This window comes from Pinus tabuliformis, chromosome 5_1, assembly GCF_031772625.1.
Source record: "Pinus tabuliformis cultivar Carrire ecotype Pingquan chromosome 5_1, CPIR1, whole genome shotgun sequence".
NCBI lineage: Eukaryota > Viridiplantae > Streptophyta > Pinopsida > Pinales > Pinaceae > Pinus > Pinus tabuliformis.
The window spans coordinates 668,419,233-668,437,371 of NC_142305.1; the positions used below are offsets into that span (position 1 = coordinate 668,419,233).

The 18,139-nt window shown below is 36.0% G+C and overlaps 1 protein-coding gene across 1 annotated transcript; it reads right to left on the reverse strand.

Moving 5' to 3' along the window:
- Positions 1-13,603: 13,603 nt before the first annotated feature.
- On the reverse strand, positions 13,604-14,590 carry LOC149166744 (uncharacterized). The gene has a single exon (XM_089430237.1). It carries the CDS (start codon positions 14,588-14,590, stop codon positions 13,604-13,606), a length of 987 nt encoding a protein of 328 aa, XP_089286363.1.
- Between the last annotated feature and the right edge of the window lie 3,549 nt (positions 14,591-18,139).

Consider the following 18,139-nt stretch of genomic DNA (forward strand, 5'->3'; position numbering starts at 1 on the left):
TGTAATTCTGCAATATCATCTATCTACCCTACCTGCTTTAACCTAACATTTTTTCTTCTTTATTTGGGTGCACTTAGACTGGCAAAACCTTATCACACTTTCTTTTCTTTTACATGTAGATATCTATCTAAGTCTAGCCTTGTTACATCCAAGGGATCAGATTAAACTATTGAGCTCCTTTTATTCACTCTGCCTATCTACTTATCTGCCAAGATTAAACAGTTTGGTCAGATTTTATTCTCTACTTCTAAAACATGAAATTGAAAATATGAGCTAGTCAAGCTTAAACTATTTGACTATTCATGAATTGTAGCATAGGTGAAAAACTGCACACAAATGTTTATTCTACAATAGTAAAAAGTAGTGGCATTTAGACTTGCACACTTTCCTTGGTCTTTCTTTTTGTTGGGGTTCATTTTCTTTGATCTTTTTGACCATATTTTATTCTTTTCACCCTTTGATTTTTCTTTTAGGGTATGCCCTCTTTACATTTTTTTATTTTTTTTTATTTTTTACAAATATGGAAAACCTTTGCAATAAGTAAAGGTATGAACATATTACATAGCTCATCAAGTCAATCATGATATATGACACCTATTGGTATAGGAGCATAACACTGGCTCCACTTGGGGATGGCTTTTCCTGGTGGAAAGTCAAGAACATCAGATCAAATGGCCTCTGAATGACTTTGACTGCACTATGAAATGCTTTTTCTGATTGTTTCTTTATTGTATGTATGACAGTAATACTTTTGAAGCTTAGGGCCTTCTCTTCGGTCTTCAACTTCACAATTTTACCATCCAATCAACACTTGAACATTTATTCTTCCTTCTTGAATCCCACTTGAGCACCTTGTCACTTAGGTAGGAATTGTTAACCTTGGTCCTTTTATCAAAATTCTTTTTAACCTTTTCCTGCACAACTTGAGATCTGACCTGAAACTAAAAGGTGTTGCAACCTTCAAACCAAATTAGTAAATCATGAAGACTTTAGGGCCTTTTGATTGGATTCAAATCTTTAATGATTTATTTAATAATCTACTAAAAACTGAATTAAATCAAACTGAAATCCTACCTACTTACTCTAATCAGCTTTCTAACTGCTGGTTAGGTAAAATGAAACAACCAATGCAACCACTCAAGCAGTGTATATGTTGATGGATTTTGTTTCTTGGGCTTGTTTGTGGTTAAAATTGAGATCTTAAAATCAAATATAGCTTTGTTAACCTTTGAGAAGATAAGGAAATTCCTGATCTCCTTTGTTGAATCTAGAAACTGTACAAAAGGATCTTGTAAAATATATACACTTTTCTGGAACTGATTCAAACAAATGCACATCTGTTGTGTATGGCCTACATGCCATGGAACTGAAATATCACTTTTATCTTCCCTGCATGTTTTCAACTGCTCTTTGTGATAATATTTCTATTGATTGTAATGTCTGTCCGGTGAAACCATTATCATCTTGATTTTGACTCTCATAGTCTGTTAATGGAGAAAATTTATGATTGCATTCATCATCCAACCTATCAGCTATTGGATCATAAAGAACTTGGAAGGATTGTTGCAACTTATTACATATAGGTTGAAATGGAACTTCATAGATTTCTACAAGCTGCTCCTCCTTTTCTTTAAGAATTTTATACCACATTTCCTTTAAAAATTGAAACGATTCAAAACAAAGAGGTAGGGAACCATCTTGAATCATTTGATCATATGTTCCAGCTTCCAAGTATTCTTCTACAACCTGACATTCAATGGCATTTTGGGGCTGCAAATATAGATATGAGAAGTCTTGAACAAGGATTTTATTGCCTTCTAGATAGTTAATATCAAAACTTATTGACATTTGATTTCTAATTGCATGATAGTTATCTCTGATAAACTGAAATGAAGCAAAACAAAATTGTAAATTTCCTTCACTGATTTCAAAATTTTCTGCACTTTCCTCCTCATTCTCATAGCTGAAATGAACAAGTTGATCACTATTTTCAAGCTGCTGAACCTAAACTACCTTATTCCCCAAATTAGCTTCTGATTACTCTGCAAGGTTAATTTGGATTTGAGAAACATAATCATCATCATACTGATCATATTTGGGTGAATCATCAAAAAAAGTAATGTCATCAAATATACACATTAGATCAAGAGATTTCTCCTCCACATATTGCTCTATGAATATATCTTCTGATCTATGGTAGTTGGAATTAATAGGGATTTGTTCATGGATGTCAACATCTTATTTTTGTGAAACAAATGTGTCATGGTGATTTTGAACAACACATTCAACTTTCATTGTGATCTTATGAATCATTTCCTCTATTTTCTTTATCAAAATGTCAATTTTTTCGTCTTTTTCTACTTTCAACTTTTCTCTTCTAATTTTCAGATTAACTTCTACATCCACTACCATGTTCTACATCTATTCCATTGTTGAGGGTTTTCTTTCTCTTAGATGAAATTCTATCTCTGAATCAAATGCTCTTGGGTAATGCAAAAGAGCTGAATCAAGGGGAGGTCTTATATTTAATCGTATTGAATAATAGGCTTGATTATATCTGTCTGAAAATTGTTGTATTGTTTCATCTAGATGTCTTTTTAAATGATTATATTCTTCTATGATTATGAGAAAATTAACTTTGATTATTCATCTATCAAGGAAGAGTTTGAGAAACTGCTTGAGATTTGAGATGCTTGACTCAGGCAGGGTTTTGAACCAAGTCTTGACTTTGTCTTGCAAAAAAAGAGCAAAAACCCTAATATTGACATCCTCTTCATCTACTTCAAATAAGTTAAGATAATCTTCAAAATCTTGACTATGTTTTTGGGCAGTGATACCATTCTCTCCATCAAACCTAGGGAGATACTTGGGATAATTGTTAGGGAAAGCATGGAGTGTAGGAGGCAAAATGAGAGGTTGATATCTATCAAGAACTTTATGAGGTACTGGAATATGTACAGGGATTGTATGATTAGTCTTAATTTTTTGATTCTCCTTAATTGGAAAATGATCTTCATAAGAATTAGAAGATTGTTGTTCAAATGTGTAAGGAGACTTTATATCTACATTTTTCAAAGGAAAATAATAAAAATTTAATCTAAAATCATCTCTAAAATACAATATACATTGAAAAAATTTATCAATGAGAAAGAACATAATGTCTTGGATAACAATCCAAGTTAAAAGCCTGATATTTTTCCACAGTTCTTTTAGGTTCATTTCTCCAGTGGAGTCTTTATTGTAGAATTGATTTTTGAGTCGCCAAGTGGATGATTTTAACCTCTGTGTGTCTGATCCCTATCCACCATAATAGATCAGATCTAAACCTATAAAACAAGTATGAAGAAAAATTTAGTTCTCCAGGAAGCCAAATTTTGAGTATTTTATGATTATTTTGATTTTTTATGAATTTTCAGAACAACTTCTATGATTTTTTTAAGAGGCTTTAGATATGAGATTTAAAATTTCTTAAAGATTTATTTGACATGAGAAACTGGTCGAATGTTTGGAAATTAGATGTTCAGTTCATAAACTAAACCAGAGATAGACTGAAGCAGCATTCATCTAGTATGCACTTGCGGAGCAAGAGCAGTTCAAAGGCTACCTGGCTAACTTTAGGCTTCGTCTGTAGTTTATAAAGCAAACAATAATAACAAACAAACAAACATTTGGTCCCCAGTGGAGTCGCCACTATGTTATCATTCATATTTTCCTAGAAGTTGTAAGAAGAGGGAAAGGGGTCTGAGGTAACCACAAACTAACTTTTAAGTACAGAATCTAGCCAATCTGTACTCGGAGAGGGCTCTATTTTTATGATTTAGCTTTGTTTGGTGGGATATTAGGCTAGGTATGAAAGCTTGGGGGTTTTTATTTTGATTGGTGGTGAAATTCAGGACCAAATGGGTAAAAAAAAGTACTTTAAGCCATTGGGCTATGGATTCAACTAAAGATGGCTTAACAGGATTGGTTGATTTAGCAAAGGAGGGCTTCAAAGGGCAAGATCGTAAAACAAGAGGCAAATGAGAACTTTAAAGGGTGGAATGGTCTCAAAAGGGATGAAGGGAAGTTAAAATCCTTCAACATGTTTCGAGGGGAGGGAAAGTGGTTGATCACTAATGAAGAGCAATTAAGAATTCTTTACTAAGTGATCACAATGAAAGACTAAGAAACAAGAAGCAACTAAGAATTTCTTGTCTATAATAGTTTGAAGAAAACATTAAGAAAGATAAAAAATTTAAAACAGATTGCACTGAAGCATTTTTTGAGATATCATTATTTCGTTTATCTTTCATATTTATGGAAACAAATGTGATTATTAATAAACAGAGGAAAAACAATACTAAACAAGAGATATAGAATACTTATTGACAATTGCTTTGCACGAGAATCCTTGTGAAAGTCCTTTGCTTTATTCAATGCATCCAACTAGCCATACAAGAGTTGTTCCAATAGAACGTATTTTTCAAAATAACTTAGTTTACAGAAATTTCAAAGAATCCACACAAAATACTTCAAATGAAGAAGTATTTATACTAATTGTAAACTGAAATATCTTGAAAAAATATCAAGATTAGTTTCACAAATATCTCCAACTGTTTACATTAATAGAACTTAAATAAAGGAAATTCAAAACTAATGAATCTATTTGGCACTATTTCTATGGATTAATGGTGATAAAGAAGAGAAAGTCAAATTTTATAGCAATTCTTAGTTGATGATGAGGCATCCCAATCACTAACCGCATCCTTCCTTTGTGCATTCTGCCCCAGAAATTCTGAAAACTTAGGGTCCAATGATATGCTTGTATATATCAATCCGTAATAGATACGTAAAAATTGAAAGAGGATTTTTTTAGATAGGAATGTTTTTGAGATAAACCTCTCTCAGTTTCCCAAAATTCATCTCCATCTATTCACAATATACTCTGCAAAAAGATGTCAAAAGCAGGTCTTTGCATAAACTGAAAAATAGGTTGTGAAGACATGCACTTATCTCCCTCTTGGTAATACCTGTGTAACAAGTGAGAGAGGTTTTTGTAGATGAGCTGTTTGGGTACAAATACCTCCTCTAGTTTCTTGAAATACTTCTTGGATTGGCTACAATAGTTTCTGCAAAACTATGACTTAAACAGGGAATTTCTGAAGAATGTACTATTTTTGCTCTAATTTCATCTTTTAACCTTAAACTTCTTTTCATTGTTTTTCACTTTTACTTTGGATAAAATTCATTGTAGCTGGTAAAAGTGTTTTCATATTTGTTTAACCCTTAATGCCTTCATTTTTACTTTTACTTTTTACTTTTACCGCTCTATTTTTTCATCTGTCTTCACTTTGACATGAATTTGTATGCTATGCTTTGTAACTGTCTTCTTTGTTGTTTATATTCATGCTGGCTGATTTACTTAACTTGGTCTTCAATTTGATACTCTTTAATCTTGATATACTTTGACTATTATTTATTGTGTCCTTCTCCCTTCAATGTGTAGTTTAGGTTTTTACTGTTCGTTTCAACAGTAAATCCTTTTAATTCCATGTTTCCTCTGCTTGTCTTTTAACTTTATGTTTTATTTTCCATCTCTGTTTGAATAGATTTGATAACAATCTTGGATTAAACAGGTCTTATGACTAGTATTAAGATTGTTTATCCAAGGATGTGGTCTTCTGATTACCTATAAAACAAAACAAATTGTTAAGAAAACATTGGTTTGCAGGGGAGGTCGAAAATGTTTCATTTGAGCTTGAGAGGTCTGTGGAGTGAGTCCAGAATGATTTTCGGGAGATAAACCATGCTTGAATCAGTTAACAGAGGATTCAGGTGGAGCAGATGGGTTACATAAGGTTTTACTGCACAATCTAGTGAAAACGATCAAGACTGGGGTTTTTGTGTTTAAACGGGTAAATGGTTGATATTGGCAGGTGAATGAGAATTAGCGGCAACTGAATGACAAGACATTTTATTGTTTAGTAGAAGGCGTTAATTGGTTTCTATCACACCGCTCATGGAGGGGGGGCAGTATTCGGGCTTGAGCAAGTGATTCCATAGGATGGGTGACGTGTGGCGTGGGTACTGTTCACAAAACCGCTCTACGATCGCATGCTAACGTTTGGTTGCGGAGGGCCATGTGATATGCACGACACTCGTTGGATCTCGGAGGCTTGATCAGAGGGCTATCGGGAAGGCGAGGTGATGGGAGTTTAATGAGGGTGGGCCCAACACAATTAAATATTTTTTAATCATATCGGGAGCAACACGATTGGTTGGGAGAGTTATTAATCAACCGTGAGGGTTAATTAATCCTTTTTCAATGTAGCGGGGGTCGGGGCTCTTAATTAGTTACAAATTAACTAATTAATCCGAATTAATGATGTGTTAGGGTTATATTTTAACCAAAGGGGCGGGATATTAAGATTTTGGGGTTTTTATATATTTATAATAATACATGAGTGGGTAGCTTTATATAGGGGAATTATATAATATAAGTTAAAAATTAATATGATCAAATGAATGGAAAAAGCGCTAAGTTTAAACATTTCATGTATACTTAAACTTAGGCTCAGGATGAAAAAGGGTTTATATTAGGAATTTTGCAATTTTCCTAAGTAAAATAGGATTTTACTTAGGAAAAGAATTATGAAGGTGAATGAGTGTTCTTATGAATAATTTTAAGTGCTTTAGGATTAATAAACTATTGGGCCGAGGGTCTGGTCCCTCCAGAAGTCAGAGAAATGCTTTGAGCCCCACTAATTTAGCAAATGCCTTAGTACTTAGGGGATATTAGTGAGAATTTAGGGAAAAATAAGGGGGGAAGTTAAGTATTTGACTTTGCCTTGGTTGGAATGCTTCAAGTGTAATGCCTGCCTTGTACTTGTGATGAAAATAAAAATTAACACATTTTGGAGTCATTATTCGTCACATGTAATTCTACAACATCATCTATCTACCCTACCTACTTTAACCTAACATTTTTCTTCTTTATTTGGGTGCACTTAGATTGGCAAACATTTATCACACTTTCTTTTCTTTTACATGTAGATATCTATTGTTACATCCAAGGGCTCAGATTAAACTCTTGAGCTCCTTTTATTCACTCTACCTATCTACTTATCTGCCAAGATTAAACAGTTTGGTCAGATTTTATTCTCTTCTTCTAAAACATGAAATTGAAAATATGAACTAGTCAAGCTTAAACTATTTGAATATTCATGAATTGTGGCATAGTTGACAAACTGCACACAATTGTTTATTCTACAATAGTAAAAAGTAATAGCATTTAGACTTGCACACTTTCCTTGGTCTTTCTTTTTGTTGGGGTTCATTTTCTTTGATTTTTTTCACCCTTTGATTTTTCTTTTAGGGTATACCCTCTTTACATTTTTTAATTTTTTTGATTTTTTACAAATATGGAAAACCTTTGCAATAAGTAAAGGTATGAACATATTACATAGCTCATCAAGTCAATCATGATATATGACACCTATTGGTATAGGAGCATAACATGTTTGACAATTATGATCGCCCCGACGCGATTGATAAATATGATTACACCGGTGCGAGAGGGACATATCAAGTGTACCAAATTTATGATGGCGATTAAGAGGCATTCGTTTGACTTTAAAATAGACTTGGTGATGCATTTTTGTTTCCTATTTAGATTATCTGAAATAAATATCTATTTTGTATGTATTTATAACTAAATTATTTAAATTATGTGAAATATTAGCTAAGAGAAATGTGAAAAACATGAATTTTAGTGACTATTTCTTGATAAGTATGTGGAAAAAATAATATTTTTTGAGTCGTTCATTAATAAATAATCAAATATATTATTTTTCAAAAGATTAAATCTAATATATTATCATTTTTGTATTATTCAATTCATATTTATTACGAAAAAGAGTTAAATTTAAACCAATACAATAGAAAATAAAGAACCAAAATAGCATCAAAATCTTATAACCTTATTACTAAAAACAAATCACTTGCCTCTTTAAGGGAGAACTTCCAATAGGGCAAATCCCCAACTACAAATTACTTCACATGAAGTCTTATGTCACATTTCTTTATCCTCATCTTTAGAGAGAAAAATTTCTAATTTAAATTGGTAAGAGTTGTTATAAATATTAAATTTAAATTGATTGAAAATTTCATAACTTTAGTAATAAATTAAATCTAAATTAATTCATTGAGAGGTGCTCTATAGCTCTGTATGGGAGAGTGAAGCTGAGTATGGGAGAGATGATGTCGCATAACGTTCTATTTAAAAATAATAAAATAATAATCTAAATTAACAAATTAAAAATAGTAATAAAAAAATAAATGAATATCTGTCGTAATTACAATACTTCAATTTACACCTTAAATTTATATAGCTTTATATAGATATATAAAGTAACTAAAAGTAAAAAAAAAAGAAAACTAGTTTTTATTATGAGGAAAAAATGTAATGAGTAAAAATATAATTTACTTTTTATTACAAGGAAGAAATGCAAATTTTTCATATGAAAAGAAATAGTATTATTGATATTACATTATGTGTAATCCATTCTATGTTCCTTTTACACCTAATATTTAAAACAAAAATATATTTATAACAAAAAAAATTATGACAACCATAAGTAAAATATTTCAATGTCCATATTAAATAACATAATTTTATAGACACTTTATATAGAGAAAAGTAAAGTAATTTAAATTGATTTTTTTTTTCACTTTTGTGAGAAAGATTGAGAGATTTCTTATTCCACTAATAGTTTCTTTCTAATTCAATACATGAGGGATATTTGTAAATTTTTCAATGTTTAATATGGATTTGGTATTTAATATTTTAGAAAATATTAATAATAATAAAAATTAAATGTATACATACAAGAAAGAATTATGAGGGGGGCATATTTTAACACTTTAATTTGGAGAATGTGAAATATAAATAAAATATTTCAATGTCAACTACATATATAATATACCATCCTAGATTCATCTTAAGTCCGGATCTACCAAGCACCTAGAGAGAAAAAAAGTCTTTTCACTCTAAAATATGTTTTCATCTCAAGAGACTTGATCCCTTTCGATGCTTGGTAGATCCAAAGTTAAGATGGATCTAGGCTTCAGGTTATAAAAAAATGTGACTTCAGTTTTTAAAATTTAACAATAGATTGAATTTATAAACCGATATTGAATTAGTTAAATCGTATTTTTGAATAATTTATTATTATTACTATTATTATATATTAAAAATTGAATGAGTAACATATTTTCGTCTTATTAAGAACTAACTAAATTATTTTTCCTTTAATTATTTTATCCTTGTGAGTATTGAAATATTTTACTAATTAAGTTAGGTTGGATGTCATTGAACTATCTAAGCAATAGAAAAATATTTATTGTAATTTAACAATCATAGTTTCAACCATATTCAACTTTGTAATTTATAAAAATATCTTTGTATTTTTTTTAAGTAAGTTGTTTTGCATGAAATTTCATATATAAAACTTTGATATAAGTTCACCAATACATACTATATAATAAATATTATTTCATAAAAATAAACATCATTATGGTAACCATCTAACAGTCATAATCATTATCTAAGATACACATTCAAATTCACTACTATCATATAATTATATACACCTCTAACACATATAAAAATCATTAGCTAGCACATAATTCTAATAATCTAATAGGGCATCGTCATTGTAATCATAGATAACAAAACACAAACATCGTAATCTAACATCATCACCACACACATCCTCAATTAATATAAATCTCATGTCAAATAACTTCTATCACATACAAATCTATCTACAAGCACATTAAACGAACATATCTAACATGATCTAACACCAACATATAAATTAAGTACATAAACATGAAAAAGAAAATTGCAATATATATATATATATATATATATATATATATATATATATATATATATATATATATATATATATATACAAACACACACAAACAAGTCAAATAAGTGCAATCAAATATTCGATAAAACGGAGGTAGTACTAGTTTGGTTTGTAGTGCAAGACGACGGATGGTCAACTACTCCATGATCAGTTTTTTTCAAACTCATCTGAGGTGGAGGAGGAGGTGGTTGGTCTACTCTATCCGGAGAAACATAAGGCACATCCTCTCGCTCTAGCACCTCATTGTCAGGCGACTGATGAGGAGGTGTATTACCAAGATTGATCACTGACACCCTAATCGTGGCCATGATCTGATGGGTTGGTACTACCAAAAGCATCATGATCACCACCCTCCTCATCATGGTCATGATCATCACCCTGATCATCATCATCACCACCCTCACCTGATGTATCTGTTGCTACATGATGTCCACTTGAATCCCTCATTTTTTTCAATTCCCTACTAGCTCTAATGATATGTGAATAAGAGACATCATCTCACATAGACAGTCCTTGTAGAGGTCCATGAACATTGGATCTGCATTGATATCTCAAGGCCTCGCAGGGTGGACTCCCTATCGAACTAAAACTCTAGCTAATTTATCGCAGTAGTCCATCTAAAATTGTAGACCATCCCTATGGCCCCAGATGTCCACGCCTACCTAAGGATGTGTCTTACCCACTTGATCCTTGCCCATCTCTTCATCTCCTCCATTCGGTAGTGGGGGAGGAGGCATGTCCCCATAAAATGATTCGATGCCTAGAAAATATATAGTACACAAAAATAATTAGACAATTTCATTAAATAATTTAATAAAACAAGTTAAAGAACATTCTAGAATAAATTTCATTCTAATTCATTAAAACAAATAAATGAAACTAAATCAATTTAAAGAAAACACTAATATTACCTCTATTATCTAGAGGCTCAACCACTGTGAAGAGGATGTTGGAACACCCTCTCCAATAAATCCCCATGTATGGAAATGCCATCGTGATAAACTCATGGTCATCAGCACTGGATAGTAACTCAAGTGCCTTGTGGATAATTCTAGATAGATACTCTAATAGGTCCCTCTTGGGCATCATATTCCCCCACATGCACATCCAAACCTCAGTGACAATCCCAGGAGGGCGACATTCAAATGTAGACCTGATCTATGGAAACCTCTCAAAACAAAAACAAAAAATCTCGAAATCAATTATGAATGTCTCCCTCCCATGTCTCAATGCATGAAATCTATCTAAATCCATGCAAGACTACCTCAAAAAAATGGTAGACCATCTGATGCAATGTGGCACCTGAATCAAAGAATCAACATAATACAAAAGAGGGAAAATAATGCATTTCCCATCACTACTAGAGTGTGTAATGGTGGTGACTAATAACAAGAGGAACCTAACGTCCTCTATAGAAAAAGAAGAAATATGTAGTTGTAACCCATAGACCTAAAAATATGATGGATAGACCGCATGAGGCCTAACGTATCTCTGAGTGTAGGCAAGCTGACTCTCAACTACAACACCATGGAGGACATCAGGAAACTAGGTAAAATCCTCCAGTCTCTTGGATAGGCAAGTGATAAAGTATATCTCTTCCTTAGTGGGCCTATACCATGCTCCAAGTCCAACAGGGAAGTCCTGCTCCTAGGCACTCCATCAACGGATCATATGCGCCAATAAGACAAAGTGCACCTTCAAGGATGTAATCACCTCATAATACTTTAGGAGGCCTACATTCGTCAAGAGTGCTAAGGTCACTAGAGTAATAGGGTGAGGGTATAAATACCTCTCCCTCTCTCTAGCTTAGTATGTCCAGACCATATTGTATGGGTCTGCCTGCTATTATTGCTCCCTTTGGTAATGTTTCTACTACATGATTGATATATAAAATACATCAGCCTTATACATAAAATACATTTTTTTTATTAAATGAAACATGTATTTATAAATATGGAAACGTAAGTGTCAATTAAAAAAAAATCATTGTGCACTCAAAACAAATTCATGCACGAATGTCCGTGTGCTTTAAACTATAACCACATGGATATTGGTGTGCATATAAGTATTATTTATCATTGTTGGTTCACAAATTTAAATTTTGATAGCAGTGTGACACACTTGTTTCCTAGTTCATTTTTATTTACCAAATGTACTGCAACAATGGTGGTGCATTATGTTCACTCACTGAAATGTGGTGCACCCTGTAAATTTATAGGGTGCACTACTATTGGTGTGATATGAACATATCGAACATTTTTTTTTTGTAAGTCAGATATGTATATTATAGAAACAAAATATGTTACAAAAAAGTCTGCCGTAGCAGAACGACCCTTAGATTTACCATTGAAAACATGCTGATAACCAGCCCTGAACTTTCAAAACTAAGCTGCACACCACGCAGGGCGGCTTTCTCTTATAGAGACAGAGTGACATTACTAACGAGCATAAGGCCGAAGCCACGACACTATCAAAACTTGGACAGAGATAGAGTGACATTACTAACATGCATAAGGCCGAAGCCATAAAAGAAATAGAGAAATAGAGAAACATAGTTAACCAGCATAAAGTCGAGGCCATGACAAAAGACATAAGACCTCCATAAAGAAACTAAGGGAAATCGTCGGGGCGAGGAAAACTGCCAATGCGACTGACCGTGTCTAAGCCCACGTCTAGAACATGCTTGTCCACTCTGGCTTGCATGTCTTGAATGGACTGGAATTCCTGAGCCTCCTTCATCTTTTGCTCCTGTATCAGGGGGTCCGGGCTCAGAGTTTGCCGAAGAAGCCTGATGAGCAGGGTTAGTTTCTTGTTAACGGTCTCCACAGCATCATGCACTGTAGAAATTCTTCGATCCAGCGAATCATGGATTTCCTGGATATTTGCTAACTGCTCCTCCGTAGTGGAATTCCCCTTCCCAGCTTGTTGCTTCCCGTCCTCCTTTGAATCCAGGGCCTTCGCAAGGAGAGTTTTGATTCTCCAACTCTCCGCTTTCGTTCGGACATACTGAGTTGCTCTTTTGGAAGGAGTGCCCGGGTCATGTAACCAATCAACCTCCTCCGCAATGATCCCCCCCGGACGCTGACCTTCTTCCTCTTTCACAGCAGCTTCCAGTTCCGCGATCTTGCGTTTGCTCCTGGTTGCTGCTCGGGTTTCATACATGTTCTGCGCAATCCGAAGTTCCTGCTGGGCCGCCGAACATCTACAGCTCCCCGCCTCCATGCTATACACTCTGAACTTGTCGCTGTGAATCCTTCTACGGGCAGGAAAGTAGTAGTCTCTCGCAGTGCTATAAACAGAGGTGAACGAACCAGAGCTGCGGCTCTCCGTTAAATAGCTGTTGTCCATGGAGTTTCCCATTATGCTCTTTTCCTTTCGCTGCAGAGTGGAGGTACTTTCGTTATTAATACGAAAGATATCCGCACAAGACCCACATCTCCTTCCTGACCTAACATAAATGTAGCTGCATGCCTTCCCGTTACGGTTGAGCCAGCTGTCCTTTCCTCGCAAGCGGATTCTACGGAGTCCCTCGTGGCATGAACCATATTGATAATTTCCATATTTGGCCTTCTCTTGCCATAATGACCACCGCCGCATCTGTCTAGTCGTCCAGCTCCCGTGATTAGAGCCCATTCTGTTACCGGAAACATCAGGAATGCGGTCCCGGATGCAGGCACCGACGCCGGTCAAGCCCGGTCGGTGTCGTGTAGATCTTGCTGTGCCAGCTGTAAGCATTTCGTCTTCAGGTTTGGGCAGTCCACTTCCTCCCAATAGCTGTCCCACCCCCTATCCTGATTGTCCACGCCACAATTCGCAAGGTAGTCCGCCAACCCATTCGCCTTACGTCTTACCGCATGAAAGACTAAACCTCTCATTCCAACCATTATTTCTGTGATATTCTCCGTCACCTTGGCGAGCCGCCAATGTTTTGTGGCTTTGTTTGCCTTGGTTCCTCCCTGAATTCTCTTAGCTGTTGAAATAGCCAAAGAAGAATCCCCTTCCACAATTACATTACAGATTTGTAGGGATTTTAAAATTCTCAACCCATGCTCGAGCGCTGCAAATTCCGTCTCATTATTTGTGCTCTCCCCAAGCGCTCTGTAATATATGTGCCGAATTTCTCCATGCTGGTTACGTAAAGCACCTCCAATTCCTGCCATGCCGGGATTGCCCCTCGAGGCCCCATCAAAATTTAGTTTCATTCCACCTTCCGGCGGCCTCTGCCATTTGTCGTTCTGTGAGGATGGTTGCGCTCTGTGTCTTGAAGCTGCGATGCTGCTGGAGGCTTCCAGACGAAAACACTTCAAAATGCGTAAGTCTTGAGCTGAAGGTTTCTCGTTGCAGTCCTTTTTGCATTTCGTTTGAATTAGCTGTTGAATGTTAGTTATTATGTTATCTTTAGAGAATTCTATGTTCCTGTGTTCGTCTTGAAATATTCTGCGGTTACGTTCCTTCCAAATTGACCATAGTAGGAAGCCTGGAATAGACTTCCATATGCTGTTGACTCTGTGAATATTGGAGAAGTCTTTTCTCCAGTTCAGGATGGTTCTCTGAATGGATTCTCTATCCCGGTCAGAACTACTGATAATTCCTCCCATCCAACTCCATAACTGATTTTCCCATTCACAAGCATTAAACAGGTGGTTTATAGATTCCTCTTCGACGAGGCACATAGGGCATCTTGAGGGTCCCCTGAAACATTTTTTGCATAGGTTGTCCCAAGTTAAAGTCTTGTTTCACATTAAAAGCCAGAGGAAGGTCCTAATTTTCGACCAGAATAGGTTGTCCCACACTTTGCTATGCCATGGCACAGCTTCTACCTGTTCTTCCTCTTCAATTAAATCCCTAGCTTCTTTTAATGAAAAATTACCATTACCTTTTAAACCCCATCTTAGCTTATCATCCTCCTCAGTTTTTTGAATCTTTCTTTTGAGGATTCTCTCATTGAATTGTTGAAAACTCTCGTTGTTCTCCTCTGTATTCCCAGGGTTTAAATTGATCCAATCCCTCCATATCGGATCCCTGCTGCTTTGGGTCCAATATTGATTGACTCTGTATCGACCCTCGTTTTGACTTGTTCTCTTGAGGATAGAAAGCTCTGGGGTGTCCAGTTTAGGGAGTTGCTTCCATGCATCTTCCCAGAACATGGCAAGCCTTCCATTGTGAATCTCCCAAAAGTTGTTCTCCTGTACTAAGCTCCTGTTATTTCTGGCATGGTTCCATATTGACGATCCTTCCGGGACTTCCTGTAGTCTTATGAGATCCTGAGTATCACAGTCTAGAATGTATTTTTCCTTCCAATGCCTCGCCCAAGGTAAATTGGGTTCTTTGATCCATTTCCACCATATCTTAGCTCCACAGGTTCTGTTGACCACAGACGGATCAACTAAGTTTAGCCCCCCCTTAGATTTTGGCTGGCAAAGCTTGTTCCAAGCCACCAAAGCCCATTTCTTCTTATCCCCATTCCCATTCCATAAGAAGGATCTCTGTATGTTTCTCATTTGTTGCAAGATACCCTTGGGAGCTGGAAGAATAGAAAGTAAATAATGCGGAATTGCCTGCAACACTACCTTAGTTAGGATAAGTCTACCCACCAGGTTTAGGGCTCTGTTCATCCAGTGCCTGCACTTTTTCTCCATGTTGGCAAGAACCTTCTCCCAGTGAGTTTTCTGCCAAGGTTTCAAAGTCAGGGGGGCCCCTAGATATTTCGAAGGCAAGGACCCAATCCTGAATCCAAGAAGCTGGGATAAGTGAGCTTGAATTGCCGGATGAGTGTTGAAAAAGAAAATTGTGGATTTGGAAAAATTAATCTCCATGCCAGAGGCTCGGCTAAAGAGATCAAGGATACCCCTGTAAGCCATAGCCTCCTTCACTGTGGGGGTACCATGTAACATGGTATCGTCCACGAACTGTTGATGAGTTGTGGCTGGTAACGATCTGATTGGTTGCAGACCTTTTATAGATCCTTCAGCTTTTTTCTTGGCTATAATTCTGCTTAGGCCCTCCATTAGGATAACGAATAGGAAAGGGGATAGGGGATCCCCCTGTCTTATTCCCCGCGAAGGAGTAAAAGGAGCTGAGGGAGCACCATTGACAAGGATTGAGTATCTTGGAGATTTGATGAGAGCAAGTATCCATTTGATCCAGGTTCTACAAAAACCGAATGCCTCCAGAACAGCTTCAAGGTACTTCCAGCTAACTTTGTCATATGCTTTTGATAAATCTAATTGCATCAGCATGCCTGCTTCTTTTCTCGAATGAAGTGAATGAATCATCTCCTGCGCTAGCAAGATGTTATCTAGAATTTGTCTACCCTCAACGTACCCCGACTGCTCTTCCGATATGATACCAGGAAGAATCGACTTTAGTCTGTTAGCTATGACTTTTGAGATAATTTTATAGATAACATTACAAAGGGCAATAGGTCTGAATTTATCAGGTGTCTTTGCTTCTTCAACCTTAGGAATGAGCGCTAAAAAGGTGGAGTTGAGGGATTTTAGAATAGTACCTGAGCGTCTGGAATCCTCAACTACCTCCCATACCTCCTGTTTAACAGTGTTCCAGCAAGCCTTGTAGAAGTTGATGGTGAATCCATCTGGACCTGGTGCTTTATCATTAGGCATACTCTGGATTGCTTCCTCCACCTCCTCCAGAGAGATTTCTCTGCAAAGGGCCCAATTTTGATCTGAGGTAATGGATTTAGGAATGGCTGTTGTGATTTCCTTAATGGCCTCCTCTCTATTTGTGGGTGGTTCTTGTGAAATTGAGCTGAAGTGATCCGATAGTAGAGCAGATATATCATTGTGATTTTTTAATATCTCCCCTGCATTGTTTTTCAACTCAAGGATCCTGTTAGCACTTCTATGGTCTAGAGCCGACCTGTGAAAAAATTTCATATTTTGCTCCCCCTCTTTGAGCCGCTGGACTCTAGATTTCTGTTTCCAAAGTATCTCTTCTTGAATACATCTTCTGTGCCATTGCTGAGAAAGAACTTTTTCCTATTCCATTGCTTCGGCACTGTGGTTTCCTGCTGCCCCTTCTCTATGAATCTATTCCAGTTTGTCCTCTAGAATGGCTTTCTCCTGGAATATATTTCCAAAAACCGTTCGGTTCCATTCTTTGATCTTTTCTTTGGTTGCTTTCAGTCTCTTTTGGAGATTGAACATTTTGGATCCTCTTGCCTCCAAAGGTTCAGCCCACCATTTCTCAACCATCTTGAGGAAGTCAGGATGGTCTAACCAGAATTTTTCAAATCTGAAAGGTTTGTTCCTTGGAGTCCCCTGAACTTCAACAATAAGCGAGATCGGCCAATGATCCGACCCTCCACTGGGAAGGATATCTGATTCTGCTGTTATGCCATCCATTATAATGTTTTCTAAGATTAAAAATCTGTCTAAGCGAGAAGCTATCAGCCTATCTCCCCCCCTTCTGTTGTTCCAGGTAAACATGCCACTCTTGGGGTATATATCTACCATTTTGACAGTTTCAATGAAACTTGTAAAAGCTTCCGCATCCCTATTAAGTTTCCTCAAACCCCCTTTTTTTTCCAGAAGGGTGGTTATCATATTGAAATCACCCCCCAATATACATTTAGACCTTGGATATCTCTCAATAAGTTTGGTTAATGAATTCAGAAAGTTTATTTTATCTTCTAATTTCTGAGGACCATAAATGTTGATGCAAAGGAAGGAACCAGAGTTACCTGTGGGTTGAAAAACCACCGCTATGAAGTGTTTGTTCGCCTCAGCTGATAAAATCTGGATTTCTCTTGTATCCCAAATAGTAGCTAGGCCTCCTTCTCGTCCCTGGCTCTCAATCTCTAAAACTTCTAAATTTCTTCCAAGCTTTCTACAAAGATTGTTGATACTAGAGCTGCTGCATTTAGTTTCTTGTAAAAACATGATCTCTGGTTTGTATTTCTGGATTTTTCTCTTTAAGATCCTGTGTTTTGCCGGGCTGTTAAGCCCTCTTGCATTCCACGAGATGATCTTCATATTTAACTGATTTTCATTGGAAGGACTGGAAGGCGCTAAGCGCCTTCATCTTCCCTGAATTTATCATTATCATGCCAAGCTCTTGTAGAACTTCACCACTAGTTCTACGACCTCTTCTTTTCTTCTGCTTTGAGCTAGATGATTTCCATAAGAGAATTTTCGAATGGAAGTTGTTGCCTTTCACTATACCTAGCTTCCTGTTCTGCTTTTCTAATTCTGCTTTTTGCC

Coding starts and splice junctions, on each gene's coding strand:
- LOC149166744 (XM_089430237.1), bottom strand. CDS start 14,590: ATGTGCCTCGTCGAAGAGGAATCTATAAACCACCTGTTTAATGCTTGT.